At 40.0% G+C, this 22237-nt stretch overlaps 1 protein-coding gene and 1 long non-coding RNA gene across 3 annotated transcripts in view; one reads left to right on the top strand and one right to left on the bottom strand.

Moving 5' to 3' along the window:
* The window catches only part of Edil3 (EGF like repeats and discoidin domains 3), a 287167-nt gene extending 271700 nt beyond the window's left edge, over positions 1 to 15467 (bottom strand). Inside the window, exons 1-2 of one of the 2 annotated variants that reach the window (XM_010637154.3) lie at positions 15307 to 15467; positions 4815 to 4943 (exon numbers count right to left, since the gene is read on the bottom strand). In XM_010637154.3, the coding sequence (XP_010635456.1) occupies positions 4815 to 4943; positions 15307 to 15358 (181 nt within the window). In that variant the 5' untranslated portion in view covers positions 15359 to 15467. The remainder of the gene's footprint in view (positions 1 to 4814; positions 4944 to 15306) is intronic. The other variant, XM_010637153.3, reaches the window with a different exon arrangement.
* A 120-nt stretch (positions 15468 to 15587) lies between these two features.
* On the top strand, positions 15588 to 16397 carry LOC104871300. The gene is made up of 3 exons (XR_782807.1): positions 15588 to 15682; positions 15940 to 16021; positions 16113 to 16397. It is a non-coding gene; the product is annotated as an uncharacterized LOC104871300 (long non-coding RNA).
* The last annotated feature ends 5840 nt before the right edge of the window (positions 16398 to 22237 follow it).

Raw genomic sequence — 22237 nt, 5'->3', positions numbered from 1 at the left:
TTCCAAAACCTATTGTAAAATATCTTTCAGAGAAGACTGTGTGCCGGTAATATCTCTTCACAGTTCCATATTTGAAAAATGTCTTGATTTTGACTTCTATTGTAAGGGACCGTGCACCTTGGTGGAGAATTCCTTGCTGACACTTATGCTTTGTTATAGATTCTTAGAATGCTGATGGTACGTAACCTTAATTCCATGTTCTGGCAGGCTGAATCAGGAGGATGGTAAAGCTCAAGCCCATCCTGAGGGAAATAGTGAGATCTTCTCTGAGAAAAAAGCATTGGGGGTGTAGCTCAATGTAAAGACCCTGAGTTCAATTCCTACCATTTCAAAAATAATAATAATAGGTTCCACCACCTGCCTTGCAAGCTAAAGGTTCCGAGCTTAATCCCTGGTACCCCCCCAAAATAATAATAAAAATAATAAATAGTAATAACAATTACTGATCCTGGTGATATATTTTCTGATGTATGTTTTGTCTACATGCCATGAATCTTCAGCATTAAACTAATTATTATGTAATGAGTCCTCAGTAAGTAAGAATCAAATCCAACTAAATTTTCTTATATTTTTCGCAGTGCTATGGAACCTAGAACCTTGTATTTGCTGAGCACATGCTTTACCACTGAGCTTCATACTCATCTCCTAACATTTCTTTTCATAAAAGGTCAATCCTGTCCTTTGTTCACTTGCTTTGCATCGAGTGCTATGCACTCGACTTGACTGGGTTTATATTTGTTACCAGCTCACTGAATTACTCTGACAGCACACATTGGACAATCACTCACGCCACAGAACTTGGGCAGATGAATAGTTAGAAAGACTTCTGCTTACGGAGTTAGAGTATTCACTGGCAATAGAAACTAATGAGTACACCCCCATTTGGCTTCAGTTTACACAGTCTTACCTAGGAATGTGAATGGGTACTGTGAAGTAGTTCGGGTCTTTGCTATACAAGGTTCCTGGATGACCTCAGCATCCAGCAAATATCTGCACACATTCCTAGAATGGCTCATGTCTTCACCCTCAAGAATGCAGGACAGGGACTTTCCCTTGCCTTGCTAAGACAGAAATTTCCATATTGTGCTTTTCACATATCAGAAGTGGCTTTAGTCATTCAATGAAGCTGAGCACATGGAGAGGTGTTGGTGTGCATGCGTGAGGAATGTGGTGTGGGAGACAGAGACAGAAGGCAGTGTGCAGGCTTGGTAAAAGATGGATACACAGAAGTATCAAAAGTGGGGGTCCAAGGAAAAGCAACTCTGTTGAATAACTGAAGCTCATAGTCCTGAGCAGGAATGCAATACAGGACGCAGTTCAAGTGAGGTGAATATTGTTTGCAGAAGCAGTAAAGCATTTTGTGGTTATCCAGCCCTGGATGTTTGGTGATGGGGAATAAAAAAGTATCCAACTAGAGGTGGAGCTCTTCTGAAATGAGTAGCATCAAGCCCTTAAAAAAGCTACTGCAAAGAGTTAAAGTTAGAATAAAATCATGAAAGGATTTTCTTAGTTTATGCTTTTGAATTCTTTTCAGGTGAGCTACAATTAAGGGAGTACATGTTTAACTGTAAAATGAGTAGGATAATATGATTTTAAAAGTTGTGACCAAAATATTTTTTTTCTGAATAAATATGCATAGTTTTTTAAAAATCTCCTTTCGAAATTAAAAATAGGGAGATTTAGAACTTTCTATAAGCACATGAAGTAAGTAGTTCAAAAACAATAGAAGAAATATTGGATATTATTCTATCATTGGGAGAGTAATGTGTAAGTAAAAGTGTGGCTGTGGCGACAGCTAAAATCTTCTTTTGTCTTTTAAGATTTTGTGATAAAATCCTCATGCTTTTAAGAATCAAATCCCAGTAGATGCTGTGTTTACTGCACTTGTGCTGTGGAACAACCCCCACACAAATGACAACAAAAGTCTCAGCAAAGATGTTGATTTTTCAATTCAAAAGGCATGATGGGCTTTAATAAACAAATATTTCCAACATGTGGTCTCCATAATTAGTTTTAAAAATACAAAGAGGCCTAAGGTAGGGCAGATATTAAAGGCATTGCTATTAAGCATTTTTATTCAATACATTTTCAGTATTATCTTAATATAGGCAACAAATATGGACTTGACAAAGGTTGTAGAAATATAAGTGATGCAATGTATCTGTTCTATGGAGATATCTAAACCAAAAACTATTTTATTTATCTTATATTCTGAACTTTTAAAATAATATTTTACAAAATAAAAATGTTTATTTAAGACACAGGGGACTTCTTAATATTTCACAGCACGTGTTCTCTACTATTTTAAAGCTACAGCACCTGCACAAGCAGTTAAGATCCGGTATCACTACTGTGCTATGCCAAATGATAGAAAATGCACACACTGAACATTTTTCTTTCAAGAACTTCTACATATACCTCACAGAGGAAAGGGCCTGCCTTACGCAAAGGATGAGAACAAGACGCTTAAGGTAGCATAAACTACCCAATTTCTGATTATTAGTGAGATTTTTAATAACATTGTTTTAGTCACCGTGTCATCGCTGGGACACAAGACCAAACATGAGCAATTTAAAGGAGGACAGGATCATTGCTGGTCATGTTATTAGTCTGTAGTTGGCTGGCTTCAAGGCAGAGGCAACGTGGAAGGCCCTGGGTGGAGCACAACTGCTCGCCTCACTGCAGGCAGGAGGCAGAGAGCAAAGCAAGCTGGGAAGGGAGACAAGAACCTTCCAGGCAACACATCCACAACCACCTCTCTGTCCAGACCCCATTTCCTCCCAGCAGTCTGGCTACAGTCAGGGAACTGCTCCACCATGTGTGTAGGGTTTCCATGATCCAGTCACCTCCCCATGTTCAAATGAGGCTTTGTGGGGACATCTAAGAATAAACCTTAACACCAATAATAATAAATTTGAGTAAAGCTTAGTTACACGATCGTCTCATTCCCCAAAGTCTCATGAATCCCATGGAATAGAGAAGTCTGCTTAGCTTTCAATAAGTGGCTGCCCATAAATCACTCTCTGACACAATGATGAATGCTAAACTAACGTTTAAAAATACAGCCCAGAAAATCCAAGTGTTTACTTTAAAATTCTGTGAAGACACTGGTGCATTAATTATTTAAATGCATTTGACTCTTTGATTCCAGATTTTTCATTCTTGGAGTACTGACAGAAACATTTACACACTACAAAACTAAAGCACTGCCAGTTGTGGGTTGGTGGGCTTACAATGCAACAGTAAAATTTAACTCTCTTCATTCATTCCCAGTAGGATTATTCAGAGTTGTAATTTTCTTCAGAAATATGGACTACTCCAAGGATAATGATTTCCAAGGATACGGAGTTGGGGGTCAAAGTAGTTACAACGTTTTTTTAATTCTGTGGCACTGTGTCCACACAATGCACCTAAAATATCTCTGAGCTAGTAATAACCTTAATAGGGAGTTATCTTTGACACAAATTCAATGGAGAAATTATCTTTCAATAATAATTAATTTTTCAGATATGGTCATATTAATGTAACATTAAAATATACAAAATATACTTTAAAATAAACACTCAAATCCAATAAATACTGGTCAAAGACAGTAAATAAATGGTTTATTTAATTCTTCTTTCTTTGTTCAACTCATACTTATGAGGTCTTCTACCCAGCACAAGGTACTAGGTTAGGTGCATTAGACACAACGTTGTAACTCAAAATACTCTTCTTCTTCAAAACTATTTTCCATAAGACAATGAAGTACTGAAGTTTGCTAAAGGTTATGGTGGTTGACATATTTTTAATCAAAAACATATTTGATTTTTCTGTACAGAATAGGAAGAGTCCGTCTTGTACTCTTCTTGGTACTGATGTGAATAATACAATTTTTTCAAAGTTAATCATAGTATTGCCTTTAATCAGCAAGAAACTCTGCACAAGTTTACACAGTGCTAAATCATTTTAAAGTACAGCCGTTTCCTTAATGGGTAGCTATTTGTAAATTGTGGAAGTTACCCTAAATCCATAACTATACATACCAATGAAGTACTTCATAGACTAAAAATATCATTTTGAAATGTAATCAGTGACTCTAATCAGGTTTTGCAGGGAAAAGTTTTCAAAGACTTTGAACATCGTTGCAGTTGGAATACTGTCGTCTTTATATTCTTAGAAATATAATGCATATTTATGTCCTTTGAAAAGTAATGATTTAGAACAGCTTAGAAAATGTTGACATATATTAGCAGCCCCTTACAAAAGACTTTTTTCACTTCCAATAACTATTTTGCTTGAATAAATTCATTTGTGCATTATTTGTCTGGCTTGAAAATAACATTTGAAATTTATATTAGTGTTAGACATTGTAAGGAATTTGTTGTATTCAAGTATTATTTGCGGCAACTTTTTCCAGGACTGGGAATTGAACCACAGGCCTTTGCACTAAGCTACATCCTCGTCCCTTTTTTACTTTGTTTGACACTGGGTCTGGCTAAATCACTAAATTGCCCAGGCTGGGTTGAATTCGTAATGGACCCTCCTGCCTCGGCCTCTGGAAGCTCTCGGATGGCAGTCACGTGTCACCGCACCACACATATTAGTGTCTTTTAGTATGCTGTCAATGACCGAAAATGAAGAAATGATTAAGAACATCCCGAACGAAAAGGTCGGCAAAATACAAACTGGAGATGATAAACTCGAGAGCACTGCAGACAAGGACTCCAGGCAGCAGCGTCACACAGGGTCTCCGCGGCACTCCCCACGAGGCCCGCCAGCCCGCATGGGAAGGAAAGAAGGCAGCGGCCGGGAGGCTGAGAGCTGGTACTTACCAACCTCCACAACACCAGAGCAGTTGGGTTCCGTGAAGCCGTCCGGACACTCACAGGAAAACGACTCGTCCGTCAGCCCAGACAGACAGATGCCCCCGTTCTCGCAGGGGTTCGGGTCACACGCATCACCTGAGGAGCAAAGACAGAGCTGCTGAGTTGGTGTGTGGTTTCTGGGTTGTTGGTCTGGGGACATTTGAGGGGTTTCGTTTTTTTGTTTTATGGGTTTGGCACTGAAACCCACAACTGCAAATTCCCCAAGGACGAATCCCAGGCGCGGTCACTCCCAGCTTCGAGTCACATGGAGGATACATAAGATCCATTTGAAAACACTTTTAAGAAAAATGGAACGCACCGTGGTGAAAATGCAAATACACACTTCAAATACTGTATCTGAGAGCTACAGGTTCAGTTAGGTGTTCATTCAATACAGACAAACAAAATGCTCTTATTTGTTAAAGAAGGAAGATTAACCTAAGTATGCGTGGTAGACTGGTTTCATGTCCTATGTTAATAAATACTCTCTCTGCAGATGAGCAATTTGTTGTATAATTTTGCAGTTCCTCTCATTACAGGGATGAAATTTATGTCTAGATCCTTGGAACCCAAGTTTGTCCTTGGGGCTCACTTCGGCTAATAGGATTTTTAACAGCCCTACACAGCCAAAAGAAGTTTCAAAAAGCAACTGAAAATTCCTACTTCCTCCTCTGGGATTTCACCACTGCCAGGAAACTACTTCCAGGGCAGCCGGCTTGGAAGAAATGAGGAGAAACATGCCAGGATAAGAAAGAAACTGTTACAAAGAAAGAAGGTACGGGAAGAAAGTCCTGATATTTGTAGCTTGGCTTTGACACACGGTTGCAGATGGGCTGGAGAACAGCAGTGAAGAATGGCACTGGGAAACCAGAGAAATGGTCACCAGTGCTGTGTAGTGACAAAAACTGGTGAAGCTCTCACACGCAGCAACTTGAGAGACAGAAAATACCTGATGAACTTTCGGATGTGAGAAGTGAGGTTTCCAAGCAGATTACTAACGTGTCAGCTGGCTCTTACGCCCTGCGTGTGATTAGGAACTGTCAGAGGAGACATCTAAGCAAAGAGCTAGACTGTTTAAAGGGAAGCAGGTATCCTAGAAGGACGGAGTCTTGTGTCAGGACAGAAACCTGCTCTTCTGCTCCAGCCTCTCCAACTAATCAGTGATGAAAGCAAGAGCTCTGCCAGAAAGACAGGAGGGCAGCATAAATATTCCTTTAAGGACCCGGCTCTAAAGCTCTGTGGGAAATCACTCCAGATCCCTCACTTGGTAGACACTCTCCGCTAAGTAAGAGCACCTGGAATCTTGAGGGCAGTACCTGGGCACCCCCACCGGAGCTGGGAAAATGTCTGGTCGCACAGCTGGCCCTTGACAGAAGCTGGGCTGGGCTTGATTATAGGAAGACGACTGCAGTGGGATTCATAAAAAGCCCATTCGGTGTTTAAGAGAGTATAAGGGAAAGTGCAACCTCCTCACCGGCTAAAAGCAAAGGAGGCTTTTCAAAAACTAGAAAAGTAGGGGCCGGGGATTTAGCTCAGTGGTTCGGTGGCCTGCCTTGCAAGCGCAAGGACTGGAGTTCAATGCCCGGTACCACAAAAAAAAAAAAAAAAAAAAAAAAAAATTAGAAAAGTCTCTTGGCCCCAACGTCCTACTACTTTGTCTTTCTTAGGAACTGCATCTCCTTGTAAGAGACTTCACATGCGTTATTTCCTCTCTTCTCCAAATTAATTACATGAAAATGTTTTAAAAAATGGCAGCTAAAACTTTCATCATATTTATAAAAAGTCAGTCTCCATGCGACGACGACTGTCAAAAAGAGTACCTCAGCACTGAAGCAAATCTCAGAACAAACGGGCATAAGAAAATGTGTGCCTGAAAGGACGGATGGGCAGATATGCTTTGAGAACACGAAAGCACTGAGTGTGGCTGTGCCATGCACTATTTGGTTGAGAATGGATGAGAAAGTCCAGATATCTCTATCAAGGAAGATTAAAGAATGACAGTGTGATTCATATGATGATGAGTGAATGAAAGATTTTAACATGGAATGGTCAGCTCTTTACGTCAGGACAACCATGGCGGCATTCCATAGGATACACTTGGAATGAGGAAGTTGATGGCATGTATTTACTGAAAAAGACCTTTTGTCTCTCTATACATCTAGCTAGCTAGATATCGCGCCATCATTCTATTGGTATATCCATTTTTGCAGTTTTTATTAACACGTTTTCAGTACATAACAATTACATTCCTCACAGAGAGGTGGTGCACGTAAAGAGCATATAGTTCATTTTATGTCTCTTTTCCCTCCCCTCCCTCCATTTCTTGGATCCCTTTCCATTTGCAAAATACCTATATGCCCTGTTCGCCATTATGTATCTTTCCTTCTCTTCCTTGAGTACTTCCTGGATGGCAGGCGCTGAGGTAAATACTGACCACACCAACCTCAATAAAGACTTTAAAACTCAAAAAGTACACAGCTTAGTAGGGAAAACAAAAAATGTGAGGACAACTGCAATTATATCGCCTAGTCACAAGACTGGCAATTACTAAACATGATCAAACCTGTGAGATCAGTAGGGATTTGTGAGGGAATTCAGCACTGTTAGGTATAGGGGACCCGAGTAATATGTGCAAGATTCTAGGCAGAGCGAATAACATATTCAAAGAGAAAGGAGATCATGGTTCATTCACCTACACTACTTTATCAAATTGCTAGTGCCTGCTAGGAATGCAGAATGGTGAGTCAGAATAAGGTCGTATAAAATGAGCCCTGCATGCACTGCCAATTTTTGGCATTTGTCTTTAAGCATTTGGGACACCATAAACGGAATTTAGGCATGAGAAAGCACACGGCCACATGTGTGTTCAGTAATTACTATGGAGGTAACACTATGTTGGAGCAGGCAAAACTGAGGGCAAAATAACAAGGCTGGCCCAATGGCATATGCTTGTAATCTCAGGAGGCTGAGGCAGGAGGAAAACTTCAAGTGTGAGGCCAGCCTAGGCTACTTAGTGAGTTCAAGGCCAACCTGAACTACACAGTGAAACCCTGTCTCAAAAAGCAAAAACAAAGTATTAATCTTTTAAAATAGTTCTACCCCTCCAAAAAAAAAAATTGCTCTGAACTTTCTTGATCTTCTCTAGATCTGCCTATGGACAAGGAAAACAACCCAGTTGAGAGAACTATGCTATGAATGGAGACATGAAAGTTTCCCAAATTGTTATCCAAAAACAAATTTACTCAGAAGCAAAGGTATTACTGTTGAGATTTCGTAGGAAGAGTTGATGAGCAGTTCAAATTATTGGTCTCTCTTGGTCCGCACAAAACAGCACTCACCCTCAGGGTCAGAGAACAGCACACTCCTCCCAAATGCAGGCCGAGGAGGAGCCTGACCCACAGGCATCTGTTGCATTGCTAATCACACTTCCCTGCACTTTCAGTATTGCCAGGATCTGCTCTAAGAGCAGGGTACAGAAATAAGGCAAGCTGCAGGTGCATACAGATTTATTGGCAAGAGAAAAGCGGTATCCCTGAATGACAAGGTCTGCATAGGATTGGAGAGGCACCGTAGCACAAGGGCTTGCATTTATGCATTTAGTCGGAGTCAGGAACCTCTCAGTCTGATCAGGCTCTCCCACAGCCAAGTTCCCACAGCTGATGCTCACTGCTGTTGGAGTCTAGGCCGGACGTGCTCAGGGCTCCCGGACCTTGTTCTTATCTTGTTTCTTATCTTTTTGGTCATCCCAACATTCTGGAGACTTTGTGCTATCTTCAAAAATCTTTTCTGATACCTGTGCTGGCCTTTCTAGATGATAGTATTAAATATAGTGTGTGTATGTGGTTTTTGTGTGTGTGTGTGTGTGTGTGTGTGTGTGCACGCACGTACCCGGTGTGTAATGCTTCATTTGTCAAAAGGAGACAGAACCCTGCTCAGCTCCCATTACGTCCTAGAGTAGCCAGATGTCATTTAGCTGACCTGTTTTTCTCTCTTGTCCTTGTACTTTTTATTCTTGTTTTGCTATGTCTATGCATTTGGTCCAATGCACCATAAAATTTGTGAACATTAAATTTTTAATTGACATAAAATTTATAAGCATTTACGCTACAAAACATGATGTTGGGAAGTGTATTCAGCTCCCATTACGTCCTAGAGTAGCCAGATGTCATTTAGCTGACCTGTTTTTCTCTCTTGTCCTTGTACTTTTTATTCTTGTTTTGCTATGTCTATGCATTTGGTCCAATGCACCATAAAATTTGTGAACATTAAATTTTTAATTGACATAAAATTTATAAGCATTTACGCTACAAAACATGATGTTGGGAAGTGTATATATATATACTCATGAATATAAAACTTTGCTAAATGAATCGCCATGCTGTGGCTTTACCCTGTCATGATCATTTACAAAATGCCTTTTGGAAAAGGTGAAAAGAGGCAACAGATTTTACCTAAATATACAACGGATCAAGATGTCATTGTGACAAAAGTGATATGGGGCTTGAAGAACAGCAAAAAGTGTGGACTTACTGCTACAGCTTATACCTGCATGACTGAGAAGGAATGACATAAAGAACTGGAATGGGTTTAATTGTAAAGGAATTGTCGTGTTTTAGAAGCCTGCAGGACATCTAAAGTCAAGGTGCCTAATAAATCTGCTGAGCACACAGGCAGGTAATTGGAGAGGATTTGCTTCAATGTGAATTGTCAGGTAGGAATGTTAATACTCAACGTCAGTGAGTCTTTAGAGGAAAGGAAGTGATGACAGCAAGAGGAAATATCTCTAGAACTGAGTGACCAGGCACACTTAAGAAATATGAGCGGAAAACCAGAAGATGATTCTGACCATCTCTTCTTCAGCAGATGCGTTCAGCAGATGCAAATGGGGTCCAGTCTGTCCAGGTCCGCCTGAGATTAATGAAGCTTCAACACCAAAGGGTGCTAAGTGGATAATGCCAGCAAAAAGCCCATGTGTGGCTCTGGACAAAGTAGAGGACAGAGGACAGGAACTCAACCACTATTTCTCGGTTGCTATTTGTCTTCCTTTGAATCTGGCTTCCCATACACAGTTATCAGCAATATCCTTTGTCACTTGGGTTCTTCAGAGAGTAAATGCTAAGATGAAACTAAGCATGAAGCAAAGTTCCAAAGAAGAAATGAGTGTGACAAATGAAATGATAAGGAAGAGGAAAGGCGCAGGAAAAGCTTTCATCTTCTGAGCAAGTCTTTCCCAGTGAAAAGAAGTACAGAACACGCAGACAGGGCTAGAAGAAGCAGGAGACCCAGTCCGCAATGCAGACTCGCCAACATCCTAGCAGTCCAGCAGGAGTGTAGAGCACAGCTGTCTCTGAAGAGACCCCTCCAGGGCAGCTCACTAGGCACTGTTTTCCTCCCCATGCATAATTACTGGCTGGAAGCTGTCCGGGCAGAGTGAGACTCCAAAGTTCAAGTGAGACCTTGATGGCTTCAGCTATCTGAATTACTCATAGCTGGAAACCATTTTCTTCCTGAAGAGCATTTGGAGGAGCACAACTCCACAGGTGCCCTCACCACCTTGCCATCAAAATCATCCTGATTCATACACATTTTATGGATACTTCCTTCAAAACCACCGTCTTAGGCAGTTATTTTCTCCGTGCAGTTAGTATCCTATTGGGACACACATAGGGGTTGGTACCTTAAGAGAAGTTAAAGTCTCCCTTTCTAAAATTTCAGGTCCAATTAAAATGCAGCATAGGGACTTCTGACTGCCTGTGATTTGAATTAATCTAAGGCAACATTGGAGCAGGAAAGAATGCAATAAACTCCTAGTCTTCAAGTCAGCGATGTGCATCTATTTGTTTGTTTCCTAGTGAATATGTTGGGAGAGACCCACAACTCCCAATGGTGGTCACTACAAGAAGGCAGGCTCAGTAAAGCCAGGGAAGACAACACAAGGTTCTTTTTCCTACTGGCAGCAGTCTTCAAATACTGACACTGCCGCTGTCTTCAAATACACTTCCGCCTACTGTAATTTCTGTGTGGCCCTACACCTTGGCGTTTCTTGGCAGGCGGGGCTCACCCGCTTTGGGACAGGGGTGTTTCATTTTATTCTGTGTTTTACAGTTCCATCTGCAGTTTATGGCAGGCTCAGGAAAATTAAGCTGATGCTGGTGTGCCTTTTGGCAATAGAATGAAGCAATTATTTTTCCCAGGGGCAAGAAATCACTGCAGACTAAATTTAACACACTCTTCTGCTCTTCCTGCCTACTCTCCAGGGTCCTGAGCAGGCTGGAAGGATGTGAAAGTATTCAGGGCCAGTTTCCTTCTTCTTACAGACCTGTTACTTGCTGCCAGTGGAAGAGATTTAGAGATGATCTTATTTCATTGCATTATCCAGTTGCTGTCCTTTGAGCTTTAATTCTAGAGAGCAAAGTGTGTAGACAATTATGAAATATCTGGAGTCACTGCAGAGGACAAGGCAAAGCCATCAAACAGAATAACCTACACCTCTTCACTTTCTTATTGTAGTTATACTTTTCCTACAATTTCAGTATACACAAAGATGTAGGTTCTCATCCCAACTACGATGGCACCGCAGTGGGAATGAGATGGACAGGACAGCTAATTTATTTCATTGCCATGTAAGCTCTCAGATGGTTTCTGTGTTCTGCTGTCTGATTGATATGTTAGTGTCTGCATCTAGATCACCTATCAGAGTCACCAACATATTCATCACATGTTTAGGTGCCAGGACCAACCCTGGACACCAATAGGACAGCTGAGGTGAACACAGGTTTCTGCTCTCTTAGGGTTTATATCACTGGAGGGAACGAATTGTGCAAAGCACATAAATCAATAAGTAAGGTGTGGCTCACTGAAATAAAAAAAAAATGGGGGAGAAAGCAGGCTGGCGAGATAAGACAGTAAAAAGAACAGGCTGCTTAAGACAGAGAGTCAAGGAGGGCCTCAGAAGGAGCTGGAAACTGAAGGCTGAGCATGAGCCAGTGATGTTGAAGGCAGGAGGAGTGGTGAGGGAAGAGAGAGCAGACAGTCCTGGTGCCTTTCAAGGAGAGGGCGAAGTCAAGGAACAGAGAGGAGACCAGTGTATCGGGCACACAGGAGAAACTGTCACGTTCATAGAAACTGATGTGCAGCTGAAAGCCCCACATCTGATTCTTTATGTTCATAATCAAGACCATCCCAGCTAAGCTTATTCTGTGTCAGTATTAAACAGCTACTGAAAATAACACTCATACTCACATCATGACATGTTTGTAAGTTGGTGTCTTTCTTACACATTAACATGTTTACATGGGACTGTTAATGCAGTCATGTGTCTACAGAGTCATATGAATATATTGAGAATTCATTTAGAAGAGTATATGCATCCTCATTCTCTCTGTTCCTTTGGAAGCCCTGGCAGCCATCTGAACGTGTATTATCTCTTCTGATCTCTGTTTCTACAAATAAAAGTGTATGCAGATGTAAAATTAAAAACAAAAAAGTAGCATATCACTCAAGTACTTTACTGCACAAGCACAAGATTATTTAATTCCCACAATGTCTCTGCAAACTAAATGTGAAAGATATTATAGCACATATTTATATTTAGTGAAGTGAAACGCACAGATCATTTACATTCATGTGCTACAACTGTGACAACTCAGGCCTGTGTCTAGCAGCCCCACTGGTATTTTATAGGTCTGCCATTGAAGTTGGTAGATATAATACCATTTCATCAAAGAACCGAAAGAAAATTAAAACTTTACCTTCACAGGTCCAAGTTTTGAAACAACCATAAATAGTATACTTGGCACAATGAGGCAGCCATGCTATACAAGTGAGCAGTAACTCCAGTTAAAATGAGATAAAGTTCATGGAAATTTGCATACTCAAGCTGGCAAAACTCACAGAAAATGTTAGCACCTTTCTGACTTACCATCTAGGAAATTTTGTGGAGCAAAATAAATGCCATCTTTTGAATTAACAATAGGCTCTCAGTTTATACTGTTGCCTCTCGAGGGAACAAGAGTGTGGTATATTGACATTTTGTGTACATTTTAATGAGTTTAATGCATAGATTTTGATTTTAAATTCTCTTGCAGACTACAATTTATGGCTGGGGCCAATGTATAATTAAGAAAATTAGTTTGAAAGGTGTGATCTGATTCTTAGCTTTATATATGCTTTAAAAATAAATCCTATGATGCAGCATGCTGTTCTGCAATTAGCAATAGTAGAGAGAGAAGTCAGATAAAACTACCTATAGGAATAAGTATATCCACCTCAGCAGGATCTGCCCATTTACCAGTCAATCACTGAACATCCTTGCAATGAAAAACCTTGCAATTCTGCACCTCAGTTCCAGAATAAGCATATCCATCTATGAAAGACTCAAATCAAATCTACAGACAGACAAAGAAATCATTAGACTCAGACGCACTCAAAGCCACTAATGCTAATTCCGAGCAAGACGTCACTCAGCTGTTAGCTGAGTGGTGCCTCCTACTATTTTTAAAGACATTTCCCTCTTTACAAAACTTCTCAAATGCTAAGAGGATACTAACCTAAAATATTAAAGGAAAATCAGTAACCACTGTTGAGTGTCAGCTCTCTGAATTTCATATCTGACAATAAGGAGGCTTCAGTCAAGGATTCTGGAAAAATAAAGACAAAAATATTTGGGGCTCTAACATCTTAAATAAGAATCTGTTCCATATTTTCTGTTTTAAAACACTCTGGAGATTCCCTTAAAATAACAGAACATGGAAATTGTAGAACTGCAAGGTACATTAGGGAGTCTAAATTAATGGTTCTCAAACTTTGCTGCATATGAGAATCAAGGGGAACATTTCAAGGCCAGATGGGTGCCTCCTCCAGGTACTCAGAATTACTGTGGGTGGGGTGGGGAGCAGCTCTCCACATAAAAAGAAATTTACCTAAAGATTTCAATACATTATAAAACAGAACAAGAGACAGCGAGGAAGGAAAGAAAGAAAAGAAGAATGAAGGAAGAATATAAGCAGTATAGTCTGTATTTTCCAGGCTTCAGTGGAGGGTAAGGCACACAAAAGAAGGCATTTATTTGATAACATTTCTTTAAAAATGGAAGTACAATTTTAATTAGTAACTCCTATTAGGACCTGTTTTAAGTATATAAAGATTACACTTATCATGGGGAGCAGGTTCATGTACAGAAGACATCTTAATTCATTTTACCCCACTTCTTCTAACTCTTGATCTCCTTCCCATTTGCCAAAACTCTAGTTGCATTGTTTTATTTCATTTTTTATCCCCTTCTTTTCCCCTCTCTCTCCTCACTCTCCATCTCTAGTCAAACTTTCTCTGTCAGTGCACCATGATTTAGAAAAAAAAAAAAACCAAAAAACAACAACTATGAAACTACAATTGGCAAATCACAAATAAAGGTTCTCATTGAACAAGAGATAATAGAATAGTTCCCATTTAATATTAGCTTGTACTGTCCTTATAAATTAATTAGCTGACATTTTATTAATAATTGCACAGCATGTTTCCCCAAACACGTTATAGATAAATCCGTCTCCTCACAAAGTCTAACAAAAGACACAAATAAGTCCACAGGTAGTTGCCACTGAATGTCAGCACCAAGGAAACACAACAAAGGGCCACCAAACTCAATATTGTGTACCAGGAAGCCATCTGAGAGTTTGTCACCTCCCATTCGAGACCAGAATAAATGAGAGTGTCACATACTGATCAAGGAGAACCTGGGCTAGTGAGCGCCCAAAGAAGGCTGGTTTGTTATAGGAAACATGATGTCCCTTGGTGATCTGCTGGAGGTACATTCATGGGCGTGGTGGGCATCTATGCCCGCTGGGCAAGGAATAAAAAGGACAGTGTACCAGAACACGACTGCCAATTCTTTCCAAAGTTAGACAAAGCACCTCAGTACACTATATGTGGCCTGCCACTGTAAATTAGAAATTTAGACTGGTTGGACTTGAAATCCCACCCCGCCACTCCTAATGTAGCTATTTTGTTACAAATCTCTCTTGGTTTGTTTGAAAAGTGGCGACTGGTAAAGATCAAATGTCACTGCACATGCTGTAAGTTTTAGTGAAGTCCTTGGCACATAACAAGTGTTCAATAAATGTTACCCAAATTGAAATAAAAGTTTATGGGTGACAGGGTAGGACATGTACTCTGAATGTCAGAAAACTGACAAGCAGCAGCTACCAAGAAAGACCAGGGATAAAGGAGATAAAAAGAATCAAGATGTGTTATGTGTATGTAGCTATTCTTTCTGATAAATGCAAACTTCATGAATTACAAAAGTGTAATGAATGGTACAATAAAAAAATGTTTTTAAAGAGAAGGAGTAGGCAGAATGCTAGATAGTGTGAGGAGAGTTTGATGTTTTGATCTCAAAACACTTGTGGAAGCAGCCAGTTTGAAGTGGAGGAGAGAAAGTAACAGCAAGGGTGGGCCTGGTTACCTGCGTGCTTGTAGATGCTGTGCCATAAACTGAAGGAGTTCCCATCTGGCATTTTCTGAAGCAAGCTGCTGAAAACACGACGGAATCAGAAAACTACGTGGTAACATGACCTGCAATAATTACAAGATGGCTGGCTAGAAAGAAAGGCGAGCTGGAGAACACCAAGGGGCAAGATGAAATGATAGCGGCAGCATGTACTGCGCATGCGTCTAATTCTGCGCAAGCGTCTCCCGGAAGCTGGGTGTCTGGCTAGGGCGCCTGCGCAGTCCATGGCACCCTGGGGGCCCTGGCTTCACCCGGAGGTCAGGGCCCCAAGGGACCTGTGACTGCTCCTCGCTTTCTGGAAAAGCATCCTATTGAATTCCTTGCTTTTACGGTGCATATTTTTCACAATTAATTTTTTTTTTTTCTCCTAGAATACTGCTGTCCTCCGCTTGGCAGAGAAGCCTGACAGCGCTGGGCCGGGGGGGCGGTGGGGAAGTGAGGAGACGTCGGGAGCTGGACTCGGCGCCATCAGCAGCCCTCACGCACCCACTTACACCCGCTTCACAAAAACAGTCTGGCGCTGTGAGAAGACTAAAGTCAGGGCCGGGGCCTGTTGTGGTGTTTGCTTCACTGTTCCTTCGCTTTTAGTTCTTAGGTCAGGAATGCTGACTTTTCTAAGTGGAAAGCTGCTCGGCCGCAATATAAAAATCAACTCCAAGGAAAATACAAGGTGCCTAACTAGTCCCTCATCAAGCATAGCAAACCTCAGGAAGAAGAACGCATCTTGTAAATTCCTAATCACCTGTTTCATCATTTCCCAGGCCTAAAGACTATGTCATGTGCAAATTACAGAACAACATTGTAAAGCCTCTTCCTGTTTCATTTGGACTCGTTTAAAACGCCATACTTTAAGATAGCAGTAGAACGACTTGATTCAGATAGCAACATGTAAGAGCTGTGGAGACATCTTTTACTGTTGAGTGCAGTCCCAACTGTTTACTGCCAGCAGATTTAAAATAGCCAATCACTCCGATGAACGGCATTATAAATGTGCACTGCACTTGGCTGGGTACACTTCTGTATTTGGAGGTTGCAGAAAACAAATACAGCACAAAAACCAGATTCCTGCAAAATTATCAATAACAAAAGTGGACAACTAGTTGTGTAATTGAATTCAAATTTTAAAAATCATTTAAATATGGAGCAAGTATTATAAAGGAAATGCGTTCATTTTCATCTTTTACAGGAATATATTTGTGTAAAGACAACACTTATAAACGTGTATGTTTATTCAGGATATACTCTAATATTTCTGTATTTGAATCACTTTATCTACAGCTACAAGGTTCTCAAGGAGCAGAACATAAATCGGTTCCACTGGACACCCCTCACTAATAAACATTAGCACGAATGATCTCTTTGATTCTTTTAACAGACATGGAGTTGTGATTCAGCTTTCATGGCTGTATGTGCAGCGTTTCCCTAATGTAAGAGAGTTCCCAGTAAGGCAAGACAACAGAGCAATTAACTCAGTGGAAATCAGCAATCTTGTGTCTTTTTTATTTCCAACAGGTGTCAGGTGATGGCTGATAACCCTCTAATTTGCCTCTTTATAGGGAACAGACTATAAAGAGGAAAGCAAAGTGCCCTTTCTTCAGGAGTTCCTGATGCCTTAATGGAAATCCACTTAGAATACTTTGCTTTTACACTAAGTAGACCTGGGAAACACCTACAAAGTGGAACTTGGTTGAGTTCTCTAGCCTCTCCAATAGGAATGTAGTGTGCTAAAAGGAAACAACTAAGCTCAGAAATGGCTAACTTTTGGAGAGCCTGAAGGCACTGAACAACCCTTGCCTCTAATATTCAACCTCTGTATCCCCCTGTCCTCATTTTTGTGATGATTTGGTGCTTCCCAATCCCTACAGGAGCTTTGACTACAAAGAGAGGGTTTGATGCTGTTATAGCCCAGAGATCAGAACCAAATATATTTCTCTTTGCAATTGGCTGACCTTTTTTGATTTTTTCTTTCTCGTTGGTGGAATTGCTCTCTATGCAGTTTTGCCAGTAATTCTCAAACAAGGGGTGGGGTGTGTGCAGTTTATAATCATCCGAGGCACAGGACTTCAAATTACACCCTTGGGAAACTCTATCCAAAGCCCTATGTAGCTCTACAGCAACACATTTATTTATTAAGTATTTATGGGTATTATCACATTTAATCCTCATAATATCCCTATGAGGAAAAGTTGTTGATATTGTTAATAAGCCTGCTTTTATTTATGGAGAATTGAAATTTATTACAGTTGCACAATTTACCCAAGGTAGTGAATAGGAAGTGGCTAATGTGGGATTCATGCACAGGCAGCATGGCTTCTGCAATGGGAACCTGCCCATTGGGATGGTTTCTCTTCCTCCTATTCTCCCTCACCTCCTCCTTTACCCATTCAAGTTCCCTACCTTCTTCATGTTCTTTTGTTCTCTGCCTAGTGATTAGTTATTCAATATTGCACATTGCTAACTCTTCTTATCCTTCATGAAGCATGGTCTCTGTAATTAATCCTCCTATCCTTTGCATAGCTGATCTCCCTTTTGCTAAAATGGAAATGATTCTGGCTTTCCATGAAGCAGTCCTTTCTGTGTCTTAAAAACCAGAGTCAGGCTTCTGCTGTCTGGGAAGATGCTCAGATAGAATAAGTTACAATAATATGCTATGTTGCTGTATTGATTCCTTGGTCATATGTGTATTATTTAACTAAATTATCCAGTAAATACCTCTCTGGGGTTTGAGTATTGCAAAAGGATCTCATTAAATTTACTGACAATTTTACTCGGGAAAGTTGTGAATCGTTCCAGTATATGAATCAGTACTGGCACAAAGGATGGTGAGTGCTAGAACAACATCCAGTCTTGCAGGTTGGACATACTTCTGCAGAAGAGATATCACACACACCCTCCACCAGACTCACGTTCGTGCTCTCTTATATAAAGATGACACATGATTGTGTGAAAATGACAAAACACCTGCAACAGAAATAGAACCGGGAGAAGCTTGCAGTAGCACACCTCAGTAATAATTTGGTAGGAAGACCTCACTGTGCTAAGGCTCCTATAAGGAAATTGCTGGAAAACTCAAGTGAAGCCATCCACCAAAGTGAATAAAAAACTTCTCTACCAAGTCACTTTAGATTGTCTGCTGAAGCAGCAGAGCCAGGTGAGCATGATGTTTACAGAAACTGTATTATAGCCAGCTCACGTGAAGGAAAGGGCTGGACATTAAAATGCTGTAGCACCACAACTTAATGCAATGAAAATTTCAGATACAGAAGTGTGTATCATTCTAATGATATGACCTGTGTCTTTTAGCTCAATCCCACCAATGAGAAAGAAAAAATCATTTTTGACAATGATTTTAATCTGTATTATGTAGAAAGTGCTCAGAAAATAAAACTTTTCACCTTTGGGTTTCAGATAACAGAAACAATGACATCTCCCTTTTACTGAACATCTGGGATGATTCAAGAACTTTTACTGTTAGAATAACAATCAAGACAACTGTTGTTTTTGTTTTTTGTTTTTTTTTTTGGTATTGAACAGGGATTGAACTCGGATCCTTGCACTTGCTAGGCAGGCCACCGAACCGCTGAGCTAAATCCCAGGCCCAAGACAACTGTTTTTATTCACAGCATTTGAACCAAATAATATAATGAGAGAAGGGGCTGCACTATTAATCAGCATTCATACTGTTGTATGGTAAAATGCAACACTTTCCTCTGATGCTAAAAACAGTGTAGTTCATTGTAAATAATTCAGACAATAAACAACAAAGAAAGCAGAAAGCACATGTTCTCTGCATAGCAGTTCTATCCTTCAGCCATTGTCATCATTAATTTGAATTACCTATCACAGATCTTTTCTCTGTTTAGCCCTTTTGATTTTCATTAAATACCTTAAATATGAAAGAAATGAAGATACATCTATTTTAAAAATTAAAAAGCTATTGCATGAAATACACCTCTTCCTGCCTTTCATCTCTCACTCTTTAAGCATCCACTGCCAGCTCTTCCATGCCTATCCACTCTACACAGTTAAACGTAAACAAATGCCTTTATGTTCCACACAAGCAGAAGGGGCGCCCTGCCCAGGCCTCACTTCTCTGCTTTACACTATAACTGAAACACTGCTACCATCAGGCTACTCCACTTTGCTTATATGATATACACATTTTGAGAATACATGATATTCAAAACTACGAGTACACCACAATTTACATTCAGTTCCATAGTAGTGGATCTTTATGAGATTTTCTTTTCCTTTTTTTTTTTTTGGTACTACACAATGTTATGGTGTGAACCCTCTTGTATAAACATCTTTGTGAAATTTTAGTTTCACTGGAAATCTTACCCGAGAAGTGAGTACGTGACTACTTTAAAGGTTTTATTAATGATGCCTAATGTTATTTTGAAAAGTAGCCCAATTTAGAACACTACTAATGTGTGTCACTTTCTCTCATGTATCGGTTTTATTGGGCTAGGACTATTTCCAAATGAATTTCTGTTACTGTGTGATTTCTGTTGCTCTTTAACAGAGAGAGTTTACAAGGTTGTTTATAGCAAAATAAACTGAGTTCTTGTCACCTGGGAGGAAATAAGAAGTGATCATCTGCTTGACTGCATTACTAGTCCAAAATGAATACAACTGGGGAGGGGGGCTATGCTTTAATTCTATTCAGAACGTAGTTTCTAAGGTTAGTGTGATTTTTCATTGGCGGTTTTCCCAGACATATGTAAGGAAACTCAAAAGACACCTCCTGATGCTGAAGTGCTTCCAGAGCCCCGGCCTGGATTCCTCTCTGCTCAGGCCCTGGCCTCCACTCCCAGCTGAAGAGAACCCATTGCCTGAGATGGTCAAGCACAGGGTCACTGCATCGATGCCGCTGCACCCTGTGAAACACTCTGTTGAATGAAGACAGCAGGTGCTCTCTGATCTCGCTCTGGAGTTGAAGAAAGAGAAAGAACCAAAAGGGTGGACACAGATTGGTACCGGTTATCTCCAGATAGTGAGGTCACAGGGACATTTAGCTATTCTTCACTACATTTATTTTGTGACGTTTTCTACAGTTATGGGTGCTGTTTTCCTATAATATGAAAAAGTTTAATTAAGAGACTCACAACATTTAAAAATCCAATTAGCAGCCAGGTGGAAGCAGAAAAGATAACTAGCAAGGTTGAATTGAAAGAAACAGAGGTCAGTGAGTACGGAGAAGGCCATGAATATTTAATGTTTACTTGGTTTCAGTGTATACTAAACATGTGGTCTTTGGGAACCCAGCACTTTCTCATCATACACACAAGTGCAGGGTCAACTACCAAGTCCGAATTAGCAGATAAACCCCTGAGCCGAGGCTACACAGATTTTGTCAGTGAAATGGTGATACTTTTTACTTGGGCAGTGTGATCTTCTTTGGCGGCGTACCATATCTCACTGACAAAATGGATGCATAACTCAATTCTAGCACAGTTTTTTTTTTTTATTTTCCCATATATATATTTTGGGAGGTTAAAAGTTTTATTTAAATAATCATATGAGACAGACACACCCTCCTGGTGATTAATGAAGCAGTGATAAAATTCAGTAACACAGTCAAAATTCCACTTCGGACAAGAAATATCAATTATGTTTAAACCTATGCAATTTGATAAGACAGCATGTATGATGAAGCATCCACGAAAGAAAAAGAAACGAAGTTAAAGGAACATGCATAATGGCCTGGATCACGTCTACAATCAAAACTTGACAGTATTACTAGTCATAATCTATCCCTTTATTCCTTCAAAAATGTATGTTGTGCTCCAACCACATTTAAATCGAGGTGAATCAGTGTAAAGATAAACCACAAACTTTTGACACAGAGTTAACCTACTCAATTACCTATCAAATTGTGTACAGACAGCTTGAAATTCACTTTAGAGTCTTTCTAAATGAAGAAAAATATGAAAAACTGCATTTCAAAATATCACATTACTTTAATGTGGAATGAAAATATCCCATCAGCTGTCAATTAAAGAAGGTAGTTGGTTAAAGAAAGAAGTCTAGTGATGGTGTTCAGAGGATCCCTGGTGAATGGTTTACGGCCCTGTGTGCCCCATGAAGGATCTAGTTACTTAAATCTTACAGCCCATAAGCTACAGAGATTTAGTTTACTCCTGGAAATGTGCTCTATGTTTGCTGAAGCCTGTGCATCAACTTTTGGCTGAATAATGAAACGATGCCTCATGATTTTTTTTTTTATTGAGTTTATTGGTACATCTAGGGATACAGTACAGTTACATTCATTGTTGGGATCATGTACCTTTACATGGCAAGTCTTGATTCTCATTTTTTCCCCTTACCTCTGCCCTCCCTTCACCCCCTCCTCCCCTCCCCATCTACAAACACTTTATTTTCATCTTTTCATTCTCTCACATTTTTTTCTTTTCCCTTTTTGTTCTTCCCCTACGTATCACACTTAGTGCCTCATGATTTTTAATGTAATGACAATTACTGAGTCAGTTACGATCCCACACTACTAGGTATAAATTCAATATCAGTGACTCTATCAGAGGATAAACGGGGGAACGTTTCCAGGATTAGTTTAGAAAGTCCTCTGCAACCTCAGCCATCCCAAAACACCTGCTCAGCCAGGGAGTGAGTTGGTCTGGGACCTCCCATGCTGTCATTTTCTCAGAACACAGAAAAAGCTTCTCTTCTTGATGTTAAAACACTTGTCATATTATTTAATTTTTAAAAATCTGGAAATATTGACAATTTTTTATTGTTTAAGATCATGGACTCAACATAGAAGCAGATGGCAGTGAACAAAAGTCACATTCAGATTATCCCTGTAGTATCTGATTTAAAGAAAGAAATATAATTTTTCTCATTTTAAATGAAGACATGTATTTTTCTT

Source organism: Fukomys damarensis, unplaced genomic scaffold, assembly GCF_012274545.1.
Source record: "Fukomys damarensis isolate Sample0158 unplaced genomic scaffold, DMR_v1.0_HiC HiC_scaffold_3, whole genome shotgun sequence".
NCBI lineage: Eukaryota > Metazoa > Chordata > Mammalia > Rodentia > Bathyergidae > Fukomys > Fukomys damarensis.
The sequence above is the reverse complement of the archived record's forward strand: the minus strand, read 5'-3'. Positions and strand labels throughout refer to the sequence as shown.